The 24,548-nt window shown below is 31.9% G+C and overlaps 1 protein-coding gene and 2 non-coding genes across 3 annotated transcripts in view; all 3 read left to right on the top strand.

Moving 5' to 3' along the window:
- The window catches only part of LOC111027846 (A disintegrin and metalloproteinase with thrombospondin motifs 20-like), a 96,259-nt gene that overhangs the window by 52,564 nt on the left and 19,147 nt on the right, over nt 1-24,548 (top strand). Inside the window, exons 5-9 of the mRNA XM_022306305.1 lie at nt 21,144-21,321; nt 22,917-23,188; nt 23,260-23,480; nt 24,140-24,292; nt 24,368-24,517. Of these exons, the coding sequence (XP_022161997.1) occupies nt 21,144-21,321; nt 22,917-23,188; nt 23,260-23,480; nt 24,140-24,292; nt 24,368-24,517 (974 nt within the window). The remainder of the gene's footprint in view (nt 1-21,143; nt 21,322-22,916; nt 23,189-23,259; nt 23,481-24,139; nt 24,293-24,367; nt 24,518-24,548) is intronic.
- On the top strand, nt 462-543 carry Trnas-gcu. The gene has a single exon. It is a non-coding gene; the product is annotated as a tRNA-Ser (tRNA).
- Trnas-gcu lies at nt 3,289-3,370 on the top strand. The gene has a single exon. It is a non-coding gene; the product is annotated as a tRNA-Ser (tRNA).

Below are 24,548 nucleotides of genomic sequence, written 5' to 3'. Positions count from 1 at the left end.
AATTATATAATAATTTATAGGTTGTACCTACTGTAATAGAGACATAGAGTAATATATATAATAATAACTATACTAAACTATATATAAATAGGTAGTACGGAGGGTTAACATACAACATACTATATAAATAGGTAGGTTTTGGGTACCATCAATGGTATATTAATTTTATAATAAATAATAATTATACAATTATATTTAATAATCAATCGTATTACTTACATACTAGGTACTTAGTTTTAGTTTGTAATGTACATTTTGAATTATTTTAATTTTTAAGATTAACTCACAAAATAAAAAGTATATATTATTATTATATACACATATCGACCAATTTTGACGTTTAATTTTAGAATTAGTAATTACGCGTATTTTAATTTTTGAACGAATCAACATATTATTTTGTTAATACAACATTTTTGACAGCGGTTTAAATCAGTCTTTTTTGACTCGTTCTTGCACGAGACGAGGTGGCCGAGTGGTTAAGGCGTTGGACTGCTAATCCAATGTGCTCTGCACGCGTGGGTTCGAATCCCATCCTCGTCGGAACCGTGTAAAATATTTTTTTGGTTTTTTTACTCTTTTTTTTGGGTTTTCACTCGATTGTTGACAAATAATTATAATTTATTGGTGTACTACAAATTATTTCACTATTCATGTACGCTTCTGTTATATTATTGACTGACCGTTATTCTTATCAAATCATATTATCGTTTTATTTATTTTTTTAAATAAATATTACCAATAGTTTTGTTGAAAATAAAATATTTTACGAGATAATAAATAATTTACTTAGTAATCATAAAGCATAATTACAATTTATCCTGATATTTAGCATATGTGTATATAGTTTCGTTGAATACGGTTAGGCTACCTCATAATAAATTCAAGTCAGTGATTTTTTATTTATTTATTGATAAATGCGCTTCAACAACACTATGGTTATTTGTTAATGGTTATTAGAGTAAAGTGTGTTTACATTTTTTTTAAATCACAAATTTTTCTTGAATATATATCTAAATTAGTTGACTTGTATAGATCTGGTTTTTAAAAAAAATTGATTATACATCGTTATTTATTTCTGCTTGAGGTCCTAGGATTTCGAAGAGTTGTTGTGGTAAATTTCATTCTTGTTTTGTGTTTTTATATCTGAGAAAATCTGTTAGAATATGCTTATTGATAGTAGGTAATTTGGGTTCCTGGTAAGGTTAGCCATTAAGAAGAAACCGTGTGTTAGATTGTGTGGCCTATTCTAAGTCTGTTTAACATTGATTCGTATTTCCTGTTTGGACTGTTTGAGGGCCATTCGCCGGTTGTTCTTTTTATTTCACTTACTTTTTTTTCCATATTTTGTCCCATTCTAACATGCAGATATTTTCTTATTTGCTTTTTGATATCTGTGTATGCTGTTTCAGTAATTTTTAATATTGCATACAAATAACAAATTATACTTGATATTTTTTGAATAATATAAAATGTGTATACTATGTACGGGTAATTATTTATTTTACATTTTTTTCAACAGCTAACACCATATAGTTTTGTTCAAATACAATCAAATTAAAAATGCACAGACATTAGTCACATTCAGATTTCAGATACGTACCTATATAATATTGTATGATATTATTATAATTGGCACCTTCTCTGTTGTATAGTCTGAAATCTGAATAGGTAGTATGAAGGTACCCATCATGTGGCCATGTGTATTGTGCGCATAACATTACTATGTGTTTATTATGCGCCTGCAAAGTGCAAGTATAGGACCTGCATAAGTACCTCCTATGTCATTTAGGTACCTATAGGTATATTGCATACCTTCGATCGTCCAAGCGCGTATATGTGGCACATTATATATTATTATTATTATTATTATTATTATTTATTCCTTATAGCCAATAGCACCTATAATAAATAATTATAAATATTAAATAGGAACAAATAGGGTTGAATAATGATATATTACAGTTGTCTGTCGACATTAAGCAGCAGTGCACATGGTAATTTTATACATTCAAATGACATTTCGTTCGTATGAATGAATGAATGTTATTTATAATTCAGTATTCAAAACTGTTTATAGAGAAAGATGTATGGAAGACTCTATAATGGAACAACTCTATTACCTACCTATTTCATAATAATTTTTATACTGACATTACAAAAGTTTTTTTTTAGATACCCATTTCATACAAATATAATTTACTCTTTTAACTTTAAATTAGGTACCTACCCATAACATATTTTGTAATTATATTATAATGTATTATGTATAATACGGATGATATTATATTATACGTTTGAATTCGTTTTTGTTAAATAATAAATTTAGATTATAGTATTATACTAGTCATATAAATCATAATACACATACAAATAAATAAGATAGGTACTTAGCAGTCAGTAGGTATATAATAACTAGTTAACATTAAATACATAGTCGCATATAGGCACTGTCCACTATATGTAAGCCTGGCACTAAAGTCAGTGCCGACGCGATGGGAGTAGGGAGCACTTCCTGACCACAGTAATTGTACAGGGATTAAAGTTTAGCGTGGGTTCTTGCTGTTTTAGTGTTATACTTAAAGTTCGGAACTTGTTGCATTAAAAATTATCAGAATGTGCAGTCAAAATCGTCAAAATACGCGGTTGATTTTGAGGCATAATAGAGGATAAGACACGTCATTAAAGTTTTAATAAAAATTCAAAATTAGTTAGCTTACATAATAAAAATAACTTATACACGGGCTTACTAATCAGTATTAATTATCATCTTCATGTTGACGTGTAACACGAAACAGAAAAAAAAAACATTAAGATATTATTATTTCTAATTATATATTTTCATGTTTGTACGTTACAATATTTGGACTGTGCCTACGCCCGTACCTTACCGTCATTTTCTTATGTTCTCGAATTTGAATACACGGTGATTGATCAGCATATTTTTGTGCGTATAGAAAGAACGTGTAACGTCCACGGACGATGGGTGATGGCCAGATGGCCGATGGGCGAGTACTTAAGATAACAATAATATATTTTGTATCTATTTTTGATAAGTATCTACGGATATAGTAGGTAGGTAGGTACTTAGTTTACTAGGCGGTAACTATAAAACTTTGTTGTGCACATAATATTTCGGTAACAACATATCTGGTGATAACTGTTAATGTCTGATACTTGAATTAAAATCGTATATTCGTATGTGAATTCGTAAAACTATTAAAAATATTAAAATAAAAAAAAGGTCCGGCGCATAAGAGCCATTCGATACGCCTTTTTTGCTCACGGGACGAGGTGGCCGAGTGGTTAAGGCGTTGGACTGCTAATCCAATGTGCTCTGCACGCGTGGGTTCGAATCCCATCTTCGTCGAGATCGTACAAAAAATTTTTTCGATTTTTTTCCTATTTTAGTAAAATATTTCTAAATTTTTTCATCTCTTTAATCCATCAAATGAAAAGCAGAGACGAAGTACACGTCTGCATGTTGCTTCGTGGGATATATAGTATTTGGCACCATATCAATCGATCGGTACAGCAGCAGCAGCTGAGCAAAGAAATTGAATTATATACACATATATAAACAATTAAGTATCTATTTTAATTTTGATTCTAAAAACCAGAGTTTATTTTCAGTGTAATTGGCCAGACGTTTCACTTTTTTTCCACTGCCCTCTGTGTATAATATAAACTTCAGTATAGTTTTGTAACAAATTAAACTGACTGTTCGTATATTATTATAATCATGTTATACATTCAGTATTCCACAAGTGTAGTCCATCCGAACTGGTTAAGCTCTATCCTACACAATTGATATTTTTCGTAATTTTGACATGACATATTCACATATGCATATAGATACTTTCTATAAATTAATTAAAATGTTATTACTCGAGAATATATTGTGTTAAAAAATGTTTGATATTTATCCCTAACAGTATAAAATAATACAAATGTCTCGTTTGTTTGTTCGTTAATATTCCAAGCATCAAATTTATATTTTTCAATATTTTCAAAATAATAAGACAATCCGTCATTTTATATTTTAATATTTTAATCGCTATATAATTATCTATTACTTCTAGTGACATTGCCAATATTATGTTCTTATATTTTTTAATGTAAGTATTCCGAAATAATTAGTAACTTTTTAAGTCATAATAATCGTTTCAGTTTCATAACGTTTCTTTTTTTTAGGAAATTCTAATAATTTGTTATTGACATTTATTAGGTTTTTTACCTTTGGAGACGTATTCATACCTTTGATTTTAAAAGGTTATTTCTAGATTATAATTCATAATGCAACGTTGTAAATAATTGTGTGTAATACACTAATACCTATACAAAAAAGTTCAACGACTTTTCCCTTTTTAGAAAAGGTCATTCAATAATTTATTTGACTAACGTCCGGTCAAGTTTAATTTTATTAAGCTTTGATATATTCATTAAAATAATAATACTCGTCATTTATACCGAGTGATCCACAGAGCATGATCATCCCTCTTCCCTTTAATAATGTATATTTTTAAATTACGACTTTTGGAATTTGTGTATACTATATATATTGTATGTGCACTTAATAAATATATTTCCAAATTCTTAGATTTTTTGTCATTCAAAAAATATTTTTTATTTCTGTAGGTAGTAACACAAATTTCTTTTCTAAATACAACTACCCTTTTTTACAATTTAATCGTTAAGATGGTCTCAAAAATGTTGATGCATCTATATCGATGGACGATAATTAAACGATTAGTTTTCGAGTTAAACAATTTATTACATTTTGCCGATGAAGAATAATAATTATTAGTCCATAAGAAATATAGAATAGTTGTAAACTTTTGATCAAAATTTAAAATGTATTATGTAATATTTTACAATTTTAAGATGTAATAACATTTTAATAAATATTATAATAATTATAACTATGATTTACAAATCATGGGGTTTTTGCAATTTTCTAAGTCTATTTTCAATAACTATTATCTTTATAGCATAAGCACCCAACTAAAATTCAATCACTCAGAAACTTCTCGTTCGAATTTTGATTTATGATTTGTAATATGAAAAACAAAATTAAAAGTATTTTAAACAATATGTACTTGCATTCAAATCAGAAATTATTCATTTGAGAGTAACAAAAGAAAGATAGACCTAAAAGTAAGATGAACAAACGGTTCTAGAGGTGTATCGAAAGTTACATTTAGGTGAATGCCAATAATTAAAATATTAGATAACTCAGAAAAACGCGGACAAATGCTGATTATTATAATATGTTATATGATCATTTGTAACGCATCATTCAATTGTTTTAGTATAATTTATTTCGACCAGGAAGAGCTTATGATCAATCAATTGGTTTATAACAATAACTATTATAATCGACTAATCGTTGGTGAATAGCAGTATTGCACAGCACTACTTATTATGAAAAATTAATCATATATCTAGATGGCACAATGTTATATATTTTAAACGGGTTTTCTCAAAAAAGTGGCGCAACTAATGAATGAGTCCACCGAAATATTATTCAGTGCGAGATGTAATTAATATATTTATGTGAGTTTTAGCTTCAACGCTTGTCCCACGTGTAAAATAGTATATGGATTTGTTTACGCGTGTTTTATATTTGTTATTAATATATACCATTGCATGCTGATCAATCAGTGTTCAATGTCCATGGTAACTTCTATAGCTACTTGTTATAATAATTATTTTTATTGGTGTGTATATTTAAACAAAATTAAATATATTTATAATCAATTAATAAATAATTATATAATTATATATGTCTTATTAAACACATTAGGTGCGTTTAGATTTATAAATTATGAATTTTATGCCGATAAATTAAAATAACCGCAATGTAACCTATTAGGTATGTGTTGGTTACATTCGAATATTAAAATTGACTTGCTGTACATCACATGATCGATATTCACGAATTTATAAATTATAGTTATATAAATTTATTATTGATAATTTCATTGAAGTAATATATATTTATTCTAGAATTATTGTTACACGCAGCTTGAGTAAATAATGAATAATGATTCAAGCAATTTAATAGTACTATACTTACCGAATTATAATGTTGTGATAGGTATATGTAGGTACAATAAGGAAGTTTTAATAATTTAATATTTATATGTTATTCTACACAGACCACTCCGGTGTACCATGTATACCTTGTATACCTTATTATAGCTATTACTTATTATGAAGTTGAATGTTACGACTTCCAGCATTCTTGTTCCTATCGTTATTTCTCGGTAAATTGTATCTAATGGCATCAAAGCAAGTTGTTTATTATTATAGTTATTTATCACAAGTGAAATATCTACGATACCATATTTGTAAATAATAAGTTCTATTTTGATAAATTAACTCCTTATAGTGAGTTTAAACGGTACGATTATTGTCATAAATTATAATTAAAATGGAAGTGTAGGTCACAGTTTAAACGACTCCGAAGTAAAAAATATAAGAAAAAAATTAGTTCAAATTAAAGAATCATAAATCTCTCTCAAGCAATTTAATATTTGGTAGGTTTGCCTACACTCGTTTCTGGTGAAATGAATGGGGGTCTTGTAATATCTGGCGAAGGTATATAACTTAAAAATATACATTTCAGGTAACATATTTTATTTGAGAGGTGTAATTTAGATACACCGGTCTTAACGTCTAAAATATAATTATTTTAGCATATACGTTTGTGTAAGTGCATAAAATAATGATTTTGTAAAAATTCTGCAGTCTTAAATTATGACATACGATGGCATTAAGTGTAGTCATTATTTTTGATTACTAATAATTTTCAATAATAATAGTAGTTTTTTTTTTAATAATACCTTGGATTATTCGGAATAAGATTAATATTGTATCAACGAAAACATAATGAATACTCGACTAAGTTTAAATTAAATTTGTTCACGATTTATTTCTTTGATCTATATTTACAGTTGTTCACCATTTATCTTTCATGAATCATTTTAGGTTCCGAATTGTAAATGCATCGTCAATCCATTCCCAACATTCTTTTCTGTAATCTCAGACATCGGTGTTAATAAAAACTGTTCAACTCGTGTACCCGTCGAAAATAAAATGTTAAAACATTCGTAAAAACACATAAAAAATTGAACACGGACTGAAGACAGAAACTTTTTTTTTACTTCCATTTTTAGAACCCAACTCGCGTTGATTGAACACCGTCCCTCGCACGGAATAAGCTATAAGCCCTCCGGGTGCACTAACCACTAAGGCACGTCTTTAACTCTTTAAATTTAAAAAAAAGCGACAGCGATGATAATCTTTCTGTCAATAGAATCAAACAAAATTATACATTATACGTACGTTATTGTAGATTACATGTCTTTATTAAAGCATCGACGGGTTGTTGATACTGGCAGTAAATTAAAACCCGTTGTCGATAAAACTTGATTACGATCATAAAATGTACATTACACTATTGGTAATCAATTCTAAATGCATATCATTTTTGAATTTTGATTTTTTTGTCTAATAGTTTTTAATATTAAACTCGTTAGTTTGATACGAAATATTAAAACCATTTGTTTTGAGAAAGATGTATATTATAATATATTATTTTGTAATCAACAAAAATATGATATTTGCCAGTATACTATCTAAGTACTTTATTTATAAGGTATATTTTGGATTTTATTTAAAAATAATTAATCATTAAATACATTCTTAATCAAATTAATTGTTGAAAGACATCTTATAAAATGCATGGTTTTTAAATGTTAGTTAAATTGATGTTGGAGTATTTATTTTATTGATATTGGATATAATAATATATCTGTTAAGGATAATTAATAATTATCAATAAGATAATTAAAATATTAATTGTAACTAGTAACTCACAAAGTCATAAATGACTCCATATTATAGTAGGTATTCTACTTTTTTCCTATTCTTATAATATTAAGCAGATTAAATTAAATAAAATAAAATAATTAAGCTAAAGATCGTGAAGAAACTTTACACCTGTCTGTCATTCGTTTTCAAAGAATCGTTGGTCCATTAGCACATTATTTTATTTTTGGCATAGTGTCTAAAATCCAAACAACTTTTGTTACTGTCTCAAACTAAGTGGTTTTTGTTTTTTTTTTGTTATTTGATCCTGAAATACAAAACACCTACATACAATTATATACCAATAATGCACATCAATAACATTATCTTAATAAACTAGTGCTATAGTATACAACTCATATATTTGTTGTGGTAGGCACAAGTTAGATTAGGTTTAATCTCTTTTTTTTATTATTTAACACGAGTAAAATGTCTAACGTTGTAGACAGTAATAATTCATATTATAGCCTCGCCTACCACACTCCGACAAACTCGTTTTAATAACGACTAAGAGGATCTTTATGATATTGTCTGAGAAATGATTTTTATCATGTTGAAACAAATAAAACCGCGTCTGAAATCGAAATTATTTATGTTCGCTTATTTTATGCAGATCCGTTAAATGTTTCAATACATATCTGGTTTTCTGCAACAATTCAGCGAGTACCCATAATACTGGTCATAAAGGTTCTTGACGGTTTTACACTTTTACTATATTATACCGAACTGATAAAACATTTTTAGATCACGTGTTCAAATGTTTTTTTTATCCATACTACATGATTCATTGTACAGCGGTATACCTGCTGGTTGCTTCAGATGTAGGCACCTATAATATATATATATAATCTACATATTGAAAATATTGCCAGGATACTTGTAATCGTTCCGTTGATTTGTATTTTTTTCGTAACTGATTAATGGTCCCTATTTTGTATAAATTTTTAAGAAGAAAACCTATAAATACCTTTTATTTGTATAAAATATAAACGGTAAAGTTATGTTTATGCTATAAACAACGTGACTGACCGTAACCCGAATGTTTTTAAATAACTTTTCTGTAGAACACTCTCGAGTCGCGAGTGCTTTCAAGTTAAATTATATAGAATTTATTCATATTAGCTATACAACTATGGACATAATACATCAACACCATTGATTATAAATTATTATTTATAATGATACGCCGTGGTCATATACTCCTACTTTACTCTATTATGCAGCTAAATCAAATTACTCGATTATAACATTGCAGTTATAAGGCCACAAGGGTGATATGAATATTATTTTAATTACCAGAACTTCGATTTGAAGTATGAAAATACAGCTTCATAAGTTTGATCGATTAAAATATTCACACTAATATATCAGCTACCTAAACTTAGGTACTATATGTATATCTATCGTGCATATCTGAAACGTTATTATATTATTGAATCGACAATAATAATATTATAGTATAACCTTTGATGATTATCATTTATAAGTTTTAACCCATTATCGACATTCGGTTCAAACGTTATCGTTTCGTTAATTTTATAAGACATTGGAAATATTATTATCGTTACATCAGATATTATAATGTAACAAGAGTATAATACGAATTCTACGACGTGAACATATCACACGTACCTGCCTATTTGTGAGGCGTACAAAAATTATTTTATACGTATCTAATATCTATACATACACAGGTAGGTACCTAATAGTATAACTGTGCAGTATATACCTACTCACTCGCCACGTGGTGCCCCTCATCTCTCGTATATATATTATTAATATTATAAATTCACACGCCACGTGTATAAAAAAAGTGTACCTATATGGTATGTTCGAGCGCGGTGATACCGGTACGATATATATATATGTATGTAATGCATATACATTATATGTGTGTGACGTGTGTGAGTGTGTATACACGTATATAATATGCACTACGGTAATGTATAGGTATCTGCTATTATAATGGGACGAGTGACGTTTTGTGAAACTCGTTAACTCGTCAATGTCTGATGATAGAAACGATTGGGGGCAAACAAAAATCTAAAAATTGTGTCTATATACCTACTCGGACGCGCACCACTCGTACAGCGTGCGACAGAATAATAATAATAATGATAAAAAATATATAATGATATTTTATAACAATAATATCGTGTAAAATATACACGGTACAATAAAAATACGCACGCCGCGGTCGTTGGCCACGACGGAGCTTTGGAAAAAGGCACGTGATCGACGACCGTTTTTGCTCGCACACGCACACGTGTGTGTGCCAAATACGACGAGCGTTATCGGGTTTACGTGCTCCAAGTCGCAAGATTTTCGCGTAAAAAAAACAAGACGCGTTATTATCGCAGAGCCCGCGACCGCCTCGTAATGCATATTACTATTATTATTATTATTATTATTATTATTATTATTATTATTATGTAGTTCACGCCCTGCAAGAGGCAATCCGCATCGAATGTAACGCTGCAGTGATACGGAAACGACTACGTTTCGCTTCCTTCGGCATACATTTCGTTTGAAATTAATATATTGTTGAGGGAGGGCCGCACCGATTATTTGCCCATCGAAAATAACATTAATTTTTATGGGTTTAAGATTAAGAGTCATGACTTAGAGAGCAGCGGATATTTGGGCCCTTGGAAGTTTCATTTAAATCTGATGCTAAGCAAAATGCTCTAGTAAAAAACTTAAATTATTCCATCAACAACTGGTAAAGTATGGTCAAAATATTATGTCATCTATGCTTTTTTGACGGATTGAGTCACGATGTTATAAAACTATACATATATTGGTTAAGTAGCATATGCATAACATAATTCTCGGGTTGTACAGAGTTCGAACATTAAGTACATAGTCGATAAGCGATTTGGTGAAACCAACAATCCGAGTAGACCGCAGAGTGACAGAGAATAGCAATACATTTCTAACCATCGACATCGGTAAACAAGTTATTGAACGATTTCTATAATTTTTATGGTACGATTTTTATTTCCGCGCCTTAAAAAAAAAAATCTTCCCACAATCGAGTTCTCTACTCGCATTTTATGAGTACATAGGGACCTAAGTATTTTTTATTTCATCGGTGGATTTATGTCATACATTAAATTATTATATTATTAATATATAGTTTAGTGGCACGCACCGTCCTTCCGATGAGACTTAGCTGGGAGTGCGTTTGGACGAAACGTTATAGTAATAATATTATTAATGGCGGGCGCGGCAGCTATATAGAGTAGACGCAGCGGAGACGCGTCGACCGACTTCGCGGTTTTTGGCAGCGCGGAAGAGATGCAGGGCGGCGGCGGCGGCGTCCAGACTGGTGTATAATATAATAAAATAAAATAAAATATTATTATTATTATTACGTAGAAGCAGCGTGAAAACGAAAGGGAAACCATCGAGTCCGCGTGCATCATATCCCATCGCCGCCGCAGACCGTGTGTTAATATTAATTCGGTTTTTTTTCTCGTTAGGTTACACACACGCCACGACCGCACGTAAACATCGCCAAAACCGTTTACGAGCTGCCGAATGAGCAATAGCAGATGAAAATATATATAATATTACAACGTCCGCGAAACCGCCGCTGCCACGTGCTTAATACAATTATTATGATCGTTACGCCGTTATCACTTTTCACTGTCCATGTCCGCACAGTGTACCTAACGTATATTATATCGTTTTAATTTCAATTATTATTGTTATATTATTCGCGAGTAGGCTGCAGGAACGCGTCCGCGGAATAATCCGTCGCGCATGCAAGTATTATTCTATAGTATAATATTATCGTATGATACATCATAGTATATTGAGTCTCCGCGTTAACAATGCCATCATGAAAGTTTTTCAGAGTGATCTAACTTGAGAAATAATATAAAAGTGAGACTTGGACTTGGCCAAAATAAAATAAAACAAAGCCACGTTCGGGAACCCTATGTTTTCAGTTTACGATTAAAAGTTAAAACTACGTTTACTTATCACTTCTATGACGTAGGTACACAATCTACTTGTAGAAGTACTTTAAGTATAAATGTCTTATCAAAATAAATAAAATAAATTCACATACCGAAAAACTTAAGTTGTACCTACTTGTTGATGACACGAGTAACTTAAAATTAATTAATTCCCAATTCGAATTTATATCATCGCTATCTGTGTTACCTATCGAGATAACTTCAAACATTGAATTTTTTTAGTCTATGTTTAAAAAAAAAAAAAATGTTGATTACACTTATATCACTGGATAAAAAAAAAAAAAAATACTGGGAAGTTATGGACTTATTTATTTGTATAATTTTATGACGGGACAAAACAGTCTTGTCCCGTTGGCACACTGCGCCGAAATGCGGGAAAATCTAGTCTCATAGACGGGACGCATAAAAGGTCACCACCGCCACCCAGTTTAGCATCCCCTAAAGGCATACGGCACCCCATTGCAGGGTGAATTCCAGTGCACGGTAATGGGCATACGTATACATTATACATCATCTCGCGTATTGATATATTATAATAACATATTATATCGTCGGGTACGGTAGTTTTACGGTGTTTACGAGGACGGATAACAGGCCCGCGCGTGCCCTCTCGATTTATAAATATCGCCAGACCGTCGTCGTGGCAGCCTCCGTTGTTCCCGCCGAGATGGTCGGTCGGCCGAGTTTTATTTCGCACGTTCTACATTGCGCACGAACACACATGCACACACACACACACACACACACACACACGCACACACACACGCACACACACACGCACACACACGCACACACATACACACGTGAGCATGCAAATCCCCAGCATATACAGGGTGACTTACTGAGCGTGCGTTCGTCATAAGTACCTATGTGCGACCACCAATCGTTGGCGTTTTGCAATATTTGTAAGAATTGTATAATAATATATGTTCCGACCTAAATATCACATCGTATTGTTTTAAATTTTATTCAAATGACGACCACCATGGCTTTCTAAGTCTTCTTCTATCGTGGGATATTATGCATCCTTGCAGGGTTATAAAGAGTTACTGCAGCAGAAACTATTTACCATACTTTATCAAATTTCGATTTTGTCCAAAAAATCAAAAAATCTGAGGCTTAGCATTGTATACAGTACCCGTATAAGGAGACGGTTTTGTAGAAGTTTGTATGGCTTGTTCAAAATTATGTTTGTTTAAAGTTAGTTTTTTTAGTAATTGTATTATAATAGGTAGGTATACGTAATTTTTTTATAAGGCAAAAAATATTTTTAGATAATTAATAATGATAGTGATAACTGATTATTCAATAATATATTACGTCCAAATTTAATCTCAGAAGTATATCTACGAGGGAAACCAGAAATAAATTAATAGAAGAATATCGGAGCAAAACAAAAAGGCTAGTTTAACATGATATAATTGGTATAAATTATCATTTTCACTAAAAAAATTGAATATTATCTTGACGTGTAACTGCAGCATTGTACTATATTGTGTTATTATCATTTTTTCATAATTAGGTATATTTAATAAGAAAAAATAAATAAAATATTATTAATATTAATTATATAATTAAATTAACTTGTTATTATAGTTTTAGCTATTATATATTTAAAGGTATGTGCAGCGGTGTTTGTACTAAACATGTTCGTATCGGTACATTTGTTACTCTTGTGTGGGCTTTGCCCCCTTGGCTCTATAATATATTATGCTAACGAATATTATATAAAGCCCCTTAATATTTTCCGGGATATCCTCCTCTGCGCACTGCAGGCCACTCCTTAAGCTGCACGCAGACAAATTCTAAATATTTTAAAACGTTGTTTTTAGAGGCGTACTCGTAAATTCTAAAAATAGGGACTCGGATAAATGCACGGTTCTTAGAATATTGTAAAATGGGGGGTGAGCCCGGTTGGCGAATCACGCTGTATATACGCGCTCGCGAACAACGATGACGTGCACCGCACATGACGAGACGACTCTCGGGCCGCAAAATTATACTATTAGTAATACAACACTATATTTATGTATAACAATATATTATATTATACACTTCCATTGACCTCTCCCGATGCGAAAAGTCCCATAATATAACATATAGTCCGTACGAAATCGCTCGACGCCGCCGAGGCAGCTGCAGCAGCTTCGGCGTGTTTGTACAGCACGCACCCATTATAATAATATGATGCGAGTACGATTTAATATTATTTTAATAATAATATATTGCCGTTCGCTTGGTTTCTGCGGCCAGCGGACCGCCACCACGTGTGCGTAAAAATATATATCATTTGCGATTTACATCACACGTATTACATCGGGTATTTTAATATTAATTGACTGTACAATACAAAGCCTGTATCGCATATTACGGGTATAAAAGTATAATAATATTGTATAGGTAATACCGTATTACGGGAGATTTGCCCACGCCGGATGAGGACCACGAGCACAGTTAAACGGCGATTGTCGTGAGATTAGGCCGAGGTGAAACACTAGACGCCGGTACCTACATAATAGTATTAAAAAATAGTATGCTCTTACGGCGAGTCGGCTAGCTCGTTTACATCCCCTGCCTGGTTACCACCACCGCAGCTCCACCCTCCCACCCCCACAAAAAAAAAAAAACACTATTCCAATTTGCATTACTCGCGTTATACTCGTATGATTATACTATTTATATAGTATCAAGCCCATATCGTATACCTACTTACTAAGAGTATGAAATAAATAATATTATAGACTGCATGACGTATCCTCTTTCTGTATTACGACGAGAGATTTGCCCACGCCGGATGAGGATCACGACTGTCAAACGTCGATTATCGCGAGATCAGGACCATAGGTGAAACACTAGACGTGGCTGGTACCAACGCCGCCCCCGAACCCCCCCATGCTCCAAAAACAATATTATTGCAATTCACCTTATGTACACATGTTATTATAATATAATATGTAGTTACAAATAAAGCCTATATCGCATTATACGAGTATAAAAATATGTAATGTTATAAATACCTACTATATATCACGGGAGATTTGCCCACGCCGGATGTGGACCACGACCACTGTCAGACGTCGATTATCTCGAGATCAGGCCGAGGTGAAACACTAGACGTATAAGTTTTACCAACGCCGCCGCCGCCGCCGCCGACCCACCCCCGCCCCAAAATATTACTGCAATTCACATTATGGCACTATATATTATTGTTATTATACCTTGAGCCTATGTCGTATTAAATAACGTATAAAATTATGAGCGTATGTACTGTAGGGGAGTTTTTGCCCACGCCGGACGAAGACCACGACGACCACTGTCAAACGCGGCGATTATCGTGAGATTAGGCACAGAGATGAAACACTAGACGCATAGCTGGCACCTATATAGGTATTATCATACGCTCTGCAGGCGACGCGTCGCAGGTCTGCGAGTGTATACCCCCTACCCCGGCCGCCACTGGCACCCGCCCCCACCCCAAAAAACCGACACCGGTTTCCCAGAGCCAATATTGTACTGGTCGTACAGGTGCATAATATTGTATAAGTGTACGACAGACGACTGCAGTTTATACGGGGATTATGACAATATATTAATATCGTTTTATATTTATGAACGTGTGTTATGTGTATCGACACGCCCGCGCATTTACACCCAACCCTCTCGTGTTTTCTTCGTATTATTATTATTAATTTTTTTTTTTTTTTATCAAACTCGAGTATAGCATATTATTGTAATGGGACTTTCGAGAGTAATACCACTCCGGTCGGGTGTTCGCGTGTGGCATGGATGTGGGATGTATACGTACAAATGCTCGCCGTTTATTTCTCCCAGAGATTTATCAGCTACAACAATAATATTACAATGTCCTTATTATTCACGTGGTTTTATCACACCTCGCTCGAAACGAGACCTCAATAATAGTATATTATACACAATATTAAAACAAGCGTACAGAGACCGTCGGCACTCAGTCAAATCGGCATATATTATTTTACCTATATGGATGCATTTTAATACACATTGTGTACATTATAATTATTACGTGTAGGTAACTGCATAATATTATAATAAGCACGTTTCGCGCCATTCCCTATATTATGTCATATCGGAGTATCATTACCACTCGTATTACCACTATTGCGTCGGGTCGGCAAAAATTGTGCGGATTGTAAATAATACCTACACATTTTTGAAGGTTTATGATTTGTTTTGAAAATCACCGAATTTTTCAATCGTAATATTCCTATATTAGGTACCAGTTATTTTTTGAAACGTAATTGATTCCACTTAAATACAACCGTTTTCATGTATTTACTATTTCGTTGTATACACCCCACGTATTCGTGTTTATTGTTAACACACAGCCAAAGAAAAAGAAATCAAATCGAGCAAATTTTTACTTATTTTTACTTTAGGCATATTTTTGGTTTTAACTGTCATACACTGCTCAAATACGATAATAAATGTGCAATACCATTTTTGATAAGCTCTTTACTGTTATTTTATGTAAATAGATGCGGCGATATTGGTGATAATGAGAGAAACTTTAAAATTTAAATATTTTGTCAGATAAGTCAATGCATTCGTATACCTACATTATTTATTCCAAATTTAAAAATTATTTATGGCCTCTTGCAAGATTAATTGCTCATATTTTATTTTTATTTTATTCGTCTATTGTGTTTTATTACATCCGCAGTACAATAGAATAACATTTTGTGTAATATTTTATACATTTTTTTTCTATTATAAAGTTTATGACATACATTTTATATTATTTTTAAATATGTCTTATTTATGAATTATTGTTACCATAATACAATGTTTATTAAGTTATTTTTAAAATCTGTGTTAACGAAATTATTTTAATAATATAGTTTTTTTTTCACTTAATTTACATATTTGATTTGTACTCGAGGGTATTTTTTCGATGAACTAGTAACATTAAACTGTTTTCGTTTGAACGCTATTTATTTAACAAATGTAAATATCTGTACCTATAAGTACATAAAAAAACATAAAAAAATTAAACACATCTATTAGTGTAGAAGATAATGGGAGTACCTATTCCAGTAATTAAGTATCATTAATACTATTATAACTTAAAGGGATTTAATTTTTTTTTTTTTATAAAAGCACCAAGTAGATGCTAAGCCAGTTTTCTTTTTAAAACTTTAAAAATTCACATAATATCATTGAAAAAAATTATACAAATTTGAGATGTTAAATGATGTTCATTGCTAACTATAGTTTTTGGTAATAAAATTTTTACGAGCGTTATAATTGGAAGTTGAGACAGAATTTTGAACAAATTTGAGTGGGTTTAATTGTTTGACTACAATTATGATTACGCATGTGGGTGGCTTCAATTTGAGTTATAACTTACAATTACGAAATGTTAAATAAATTTAAATTTTCATCATCTTTTCGTACAGTAATTATTTGAATAACACATAGTAATATATCATGCGTGTATAATATTCTAATTCCATATCAAAACAAACTTTATGTATTAGCTAGAAATATGAATTCATTTTAATTGTTTGCATCTAAACTCTAAAGAATTAAATGAGATATATGAATACAAAAAAGAAGGGGAAGTAGTTTGTAGTAAATAAATAATTAGGTTTATTATAGTATGAACTGAGTATAATAGTTGTTATCAAAGAACCTTATGACAAAGTTATAACTTATCAAACATTTTTTTAGCAATAGTTTTTCAGCAGTGAAAGATTTCTAAACTAGTTTTACAACTATAATAAAGAGAAAACAAGTTAAATTGATTTGTTACTCTTTATGTCATAAATTAATGTCAATATTCTAAAAACTTATCGAAAAACCAGTCGATTATAATAATATTTTAAAACAACCCGTGGCTGTTATAAATTCATAAACATACAAAATGCAAAATATGGGTAACTGGTTAAATTTAATTTGTAATTTTTTGTATTTAAATAATTGAAACTTTCAAATAATTGCTAACGAGCTGTTAATATATTATTATAGTATTGTATCTCTATTTTTTAGTTATCAACATAAAATTTAATAATTTCTGTTGTAAGTATAAAAAAAGGAATTCATTATTTTTAAATATATATAATATTATTTATTTTAGTTCTTATATTAGTACTTTATATTATTTTACTTATTACTAATCTGACTAGGTAAGTATGCATTATGTTTACTTCTGATATAGACGAAATCAACCGAATACCAAATGCAGGAATTTTTTAGCAGTCCACCCATAAACTTTTAGATGTTCAATTTATTTTAATATAAATCTAATTAGTATGAAAAATTAGGTCAATCTCTAATCAGCTCAATTTGTATATGGGTTATAACACCTTATTACTTAACATTAAAAGTGCAGAGCAAAACGTTTTGAATTAATAAAATATATAAACTTTAATTCATTTTTATCATTATTGTGTTTTAAGATTGACAAATATGTATAGTTATTATTAGCATGTGCATTAGCAACGATTAAGGCACGGCGTACACAAATATGTATATATGTTGATTTGACTTGATGAATAGAACACCTAAATCACCGAAGAAGAAGAATATTTTTTTTCCAATATTGCAGCTTACAAATTACCATCGATATTCAATCACTTCTTAGATTGAAGTTCAAACACGTGTTGATTATTGAATCGAATGACCCTATAACCATGTAGGTGAACTTCGGGTTCATAATATCATGTGGTTGTATGACCCCCTATATTATATAAGTCCGGGACTGTTAATCTCACAATTATTATTATGTTTTAATCGTGAACGGCTTTTGAAATTTCATTTCGGTAATTTAGATTTTTAGACGCGACCAAACAAGGTAATAAATCACATATCTCTGCATGTACGAGTGTATCACTGATGGTATAGGTATATTCCGTGTCCATAAAATATTTGGGATATCGAGAACCTTGAGATGTAGTAATTGTAGGCCGTACGTTGAGTTTTATTTCTCGAAGATAAAATTAGGTTTTTTTCGCATAAAAACTATCACGGCCACTCGTGTTTACATTACGTCGATGTGTAATAAGACACGAAATTATATTATTATTATTTCTGTTCTTGTTTGCCAATAACTATTAGCTGTAATGTAGTGTATACAGTTCCGTGTTATTATATGTATTTTTATTTGTGTGTCTTAAGTATCTGCAGATACTGCAGTTGTAGGTTTTAAAATAATGTACATAAATTACGTGGTTTTTTTATAGGAAACCATATTTTTTGGCTAGTAAAAACGAGTTTGAAAATCCAATTCCACCCTATTTACATAATATTATGTTTAAAATTAAAAACTGCGGATTGTGTAATCTAAAGACAAATACATATTTTTAAAACTTTCTCCGTAATTAAAAACCGTGACATTTTCAGCATATACATGGTACAAAATAATTGTGTGCTCTTTTGCAGGGTAAATCAAATTTTAATTGGAATTTATTTGTGTATGCTATGATTACTTTTATAGTTTTATGTGACTGCATACGTACCTATATTTGTTATAAAAATAATAAATAATAATACATACAAAAAATTCACGTCAAGGAGAATGAAGTGATGAAATTATGAAACTCAACATTGTTGAATTGTCATACATTAATTATTATATGAACTCACATAATATTGCAATAATTGTATTTGTCACATGCTGATGATGTTACATGTAGGCATTAAGACAATTTGATTAAAAATGATATGTACCTATAAACAAACTTTAAATCATATTAAAAGTACAAAACATACAACTGTTAGCTACTCATGACTTAAATTATTTATCATTGTTGACTGTTTTCTTCTTTTTTATTTTTTTCAAATCAAAAAAATTACAATGAAAATAGTATTTAAGAATTTAGGTTGATAATTGTTAAGTTTTGTTGAATAATTATTCGCTGTACTAAACAAAATTTGACTATAGGTCAACACTAACCAACAAAAGAATTAAGAACTAAATAACGGACAGAAATCAGAACTCATAATGGTTTAGTTCGGTGTACTACAGAGCAGTAACAGATGAAATTTTATAATTTTAGACTACGGTTTTGTGTTAATGGATATTATATATCTGATAGTAAGGACAAATAGGCTATAAATTTAAAGATCAATGGTAAAATTATTATCTGTTTACCTTGTATGCGGTCCCTGTTTTTCTATAATTAACCAAGTTTATATTTTGTGTCTGCTGCAAAAATTTGTGAGACGTTGTATTCACACATTTGAAAAATTCAATATTCAAAACGGAAAGTGCTTTTAATATCAATAATAATTTGGAGTAATAAAAAAATATTATGTATTCTATAAAAAGAATATGTTTATTGTTGTACGACGGTAACTTATAATTATAGTTAGTTATGTAATATTAATACAATGTTCGTGTATGTTTGTACTCGCACTTTACAGTGCGAAAAATAAAACGTTGCATGTGGATGATTCACTAGGAAATATGATTCATTTTGTTATTGTTATTATTTTTTTAACATTTAATAAGAACTTCGTGTGCGATGTGAGGAAACGAACAATATAAAACAAAATAGGTGTACGCGGCTTATCACCCGTTGAGGGTTTAGAACAAAGGAAATCGTATCCAAAAGCCTTCCAGCAAGGATAGAGAATTTATTAATTCAATGATTCACATTTTATCACTATTGTGTTCGTGACCAATCCGTCACACTGTGAGCACAACATATTATTTTGTGTCATTATATCTTAACACTATTCAATGTTTTAATTGTATCATACAAATCAATGTTCTTTTAGTAATTGTGGGCATTGCAAATAGATTAAACAACAACACCAATGCAGTTGTATGACAAACACTTCTAAAACCAAAGTTCCGCGTGCGTGATGATGACTTAACACGTTTTGGTTCAGTTGATTTTGATTAGACATCGAATCTTTTCTATTTAATTGTTATTATATCACTAAAAAAATAACCTATTTATAATGTAATAATGTTAAAGTTGTGATCGATTTAAATGTTCATGTACGGATTCGTGTACTTATTTATAGGTTAATTATATGGTATTGTGATAATGCACAATTTATAATACATTATAATACGGTATTATATGATGTTACCAATGTACTATGATAATAAGCCAATTTTGTCGATTCTGATATAGTATCATTATTTCAGACAAGACGTAATCTGGCAATTGCTCAATAATATTAAAAAAAAGTTATACTTTTTGTGTTTTCGTTTAACCGACTGTAATTTTGAACGTCTATAGAACAATAACACTGACATTAATTGGTATTTTTTTTTCTTCTGTTTCTCAGACAGGATACATTCGCACAACCACTGGCAATTACTTTATAGAGCCCGCAGAGACGACAGACGACCACGTGACTCCCGCATTACATACCATTTACCGGGCTGGTCAGTTGGCCGAGGGTGACAAGTCGCCCGGACAAACGCAACAGCCGCATCAACCCGAGAAAAATTGCGGAGTACAAGGTATGCCGGTGTGCAATAATAATAATAATAATAATAATAATAATGACATTCGACTCCGTCGCGAAAACATTTTATTTTATTGTAATGTATTATTTTAAAACGTTACACGATTTTAATGGGCCGTATTATAAATGTATATAATAATACGCGATATTATAATAATGTGTGCATAGTAATATGGTTTCACGTGATTTCGCTTTTGCGCATATAGGGTGGGTCTCGCGTCTCGATTATCCCGCCGTTGGTCGTACGAACAACAATCGTACACACGCCGTAGGTACATGACTATATAATATATAGTTACCTGGGTACATTGGTATACAATCGGACCATTGTAAACATCCAGTTAACGGGCACGACCGGACCGCAGTGGTGTGTAGGCACAATAATGTATCGTAAATCCCATCGGCACCGCTAAGCTTTTCGAGTGCATATACCTAACGCATTATATTATACTGCACCGTATCATTGTATGCACATTCGTCGTCTCCGTCACGACGTATGTATATATATATTGTACCAGGAGTGTGGTATATACGCGTGTTGTAGTGCATATACCCCAACCCGACGCGTTATGGGAGTAGAAGAAGTAGCAATAACAAATCACGATAATTGAACCCGCTGTTTAGAGACGCTGTTTAGATAGCTAGTCCACCGTCGTCCGATAACGATTATAATACGCCTATACGGATGATTTAAAACGCGCGTCTTGTATTTGGAGTCCATTAGTGGTACGAGATAACGTATACAAATGCCACGGATATACGTGCTTACAGTAATAACAATAATAATGTGTAGAATCGCCATGTTCCCACATAGTCCTGCAATATAGTCGTGTGGTTTCTACTGCAGAGGGAAAACAATAATGGTAATAATAATGCGATGACAACAATAAATTGGTACCAGTTTCTATGATGTATTATTATTGTGATATTGATAAAATATTTAATATGGACGCGCTTGATAATATTATTTCGTCGTGTCATACAAATATAATATAAATTCAGAATAAATAAAATCCCACTCGTTCTTCGTCCGCACAGTGGCTTCATTCCGATTCTCGGTTAACTGCATTAATTCAATGTCAAGGTCCACAATAGAACACTTGGCCAAGAGAGAGCTATACAGTCTCCCGCGGAGACAGTCAGTACCTACATTTAAAAAAACCGTCACTAGGAATTACGGACAAAATTGATTTTCTCGCATCCTGCGTAATAATGAACACATCCGTATTGTTTGATAGATTATATTAATATTTATTTAAATAACCGCATGTGATTTGTACGATTTGACCGTTATGAATTTGTAACTCAAATTAACCAATATCCGTCTTTGAATACCCATGTCTTTCTTTACACGGTTTCGACTTTAATTTTCTTTTTGAGTGGGCATATTCAATAATCAGGGACACGATATATCTTACAGTGATATAATATTAAGCTGACGATTTATTTCGGGCCATTTAAATTATTTGTACGCAACAACAAATATATTGATGAAAAAAAAGTTACGCGTATTATAGACTATTGGCCATATTCATCTACCATCTACCTTAAGTGAAGAAATGAAAAATGTTGGTTTTATTTGTTTTTCAGAGAACGAAGGCACCGGGGATTCGGATACAATCACTGACGACGATAGTGCAACCGTCGAAGTCAAACCGTTTATCGTCGACAGCGGTCCGAATCGTCTAACCGAAAACGATATATTTTCGAGCTCCACCAGTTTACCGTACGCGAAAAAGACCAGAAAGAAGCGATCGCTGACTTCGGAATACGTAGTGGAGCTGATGGTCGTCGCTGACAAGAAAATGGCCGAATACCACGGAAAGGAGCTCCACAACTACGTACTCACCCTCATGTCGATCGTAAGTGACCTCTGACCCGTGCACTTAAAAATATGTGTGATGACACGTTTAAAACCTCTTACGCGGCGCAGGTATCAAAGATCTACAAGGACAAGAGCATAGGGAACCCGATGCACATAGCCGTGGTCAAGTTGGTCGTCCTGAGAGACGTGCATTTCGTCGAAAACCGCAACCGCATGGGCGGCATCGCAGCTGCAGACATGTTGCACAAATTTTGCGAATGGCAAACCCACCACAACGACGAGAACGATTCTAGCGCAAACCACCACGATTCTGCTCTACTATTAACCAGGTATATACTCGTTCGTATTTATTAACAATATGTAAGCGAGCGAGCTGTCTGGACGGCTACGCTCGTATATATAATAATAATAATAATAGTTGGCGACTAGAATATTACTGTCGTATTACATAAACAAATTACTCTTGTCAAAGTATAATTTTCAAAACGATCATTCACCAACGCACACACATTAAAATAGTAATAATAATAATAATAATAATAATGAGCGAGACTGTGTCGCGGGGTCATAGGGCGGTGACTCGTTTGTTCTTCGTCATATCGGAGATAGTATCGAAACCGGTTGTAATTCACACGCGGTTTTTTTTTCCATTTCATTGACTTGTACTACCTACCTACTTATGCTGTAAGAGTTCATGAATGAACACCAAACGCAATTTATCAATCAGCTTACAATACGCGTCGTAGGTAAGAATTTGACGTGATCGAGACAATTTGATATTCCAGAATTGTTCCGATACGGGTACCGTTTTACAGTATTTATCCGTTTTCTATGCGTTTGTATACACTAGTCACGCTTTAAAAAAAAAAAAAAAATGATTCGACATGGTTACTAGAAATTACTGTACCTATGCCGACCTAATAGTTCAAATTATTCTGCAGTATACGTGTTTATTATATTGTACACTTTATTCTTTCATGTTTTACAGAGAACACGTCTGTCGAAATCATAATCAGAAGAAATGTGATAACACCCTCGGATTGGCACAGTTGGGAACTATGTGTAATGTCAATAGTTGCGCAATCGTACAGGACAACGGGCTCAGCGCTGCATTTACAATAGCCCACGAATTGGGACACGTGTACGTCTATGATAGATTTATGGTGACGGACTTAGTTGTATTTATCATATTATGATTGCTAAAAATATCTTTTAGGTTAAGTATGCCGCACGACGATGACAATAAATGTAAAGATTTTGGACAGCAAGACGGAATGCATAACGTCATGTCAAGAATGTTGGATCACAACTCGCATCCGTGGACCTGGTCGACTTGCAGCCGACACTTTCTGACAGAGTATTTGGAGTGAGTTTTTACAGCGATGAAAATATAATAA

Source organism: Myzus persicae, unplaced genomic scaffold, assembly GCF_001856785.1.
Source record: "Myzus persicae strain clone G006 unplaced genomic scaffold, MPER_G0061.0, whole genome shotgun sequence".
In the NCBI taxonomy this organism is placed as follows: domain Eukaryota; kingdom Metazoa; phylum Arthropoda; class Insecta; order Hemiptera; family Aphididae; genus Myzus; species Myzus persicae.
Note: the sequence above shows the minus strand (reverse complement) of the source record. Positions and strands in the feature narration are given on the sequence as shown.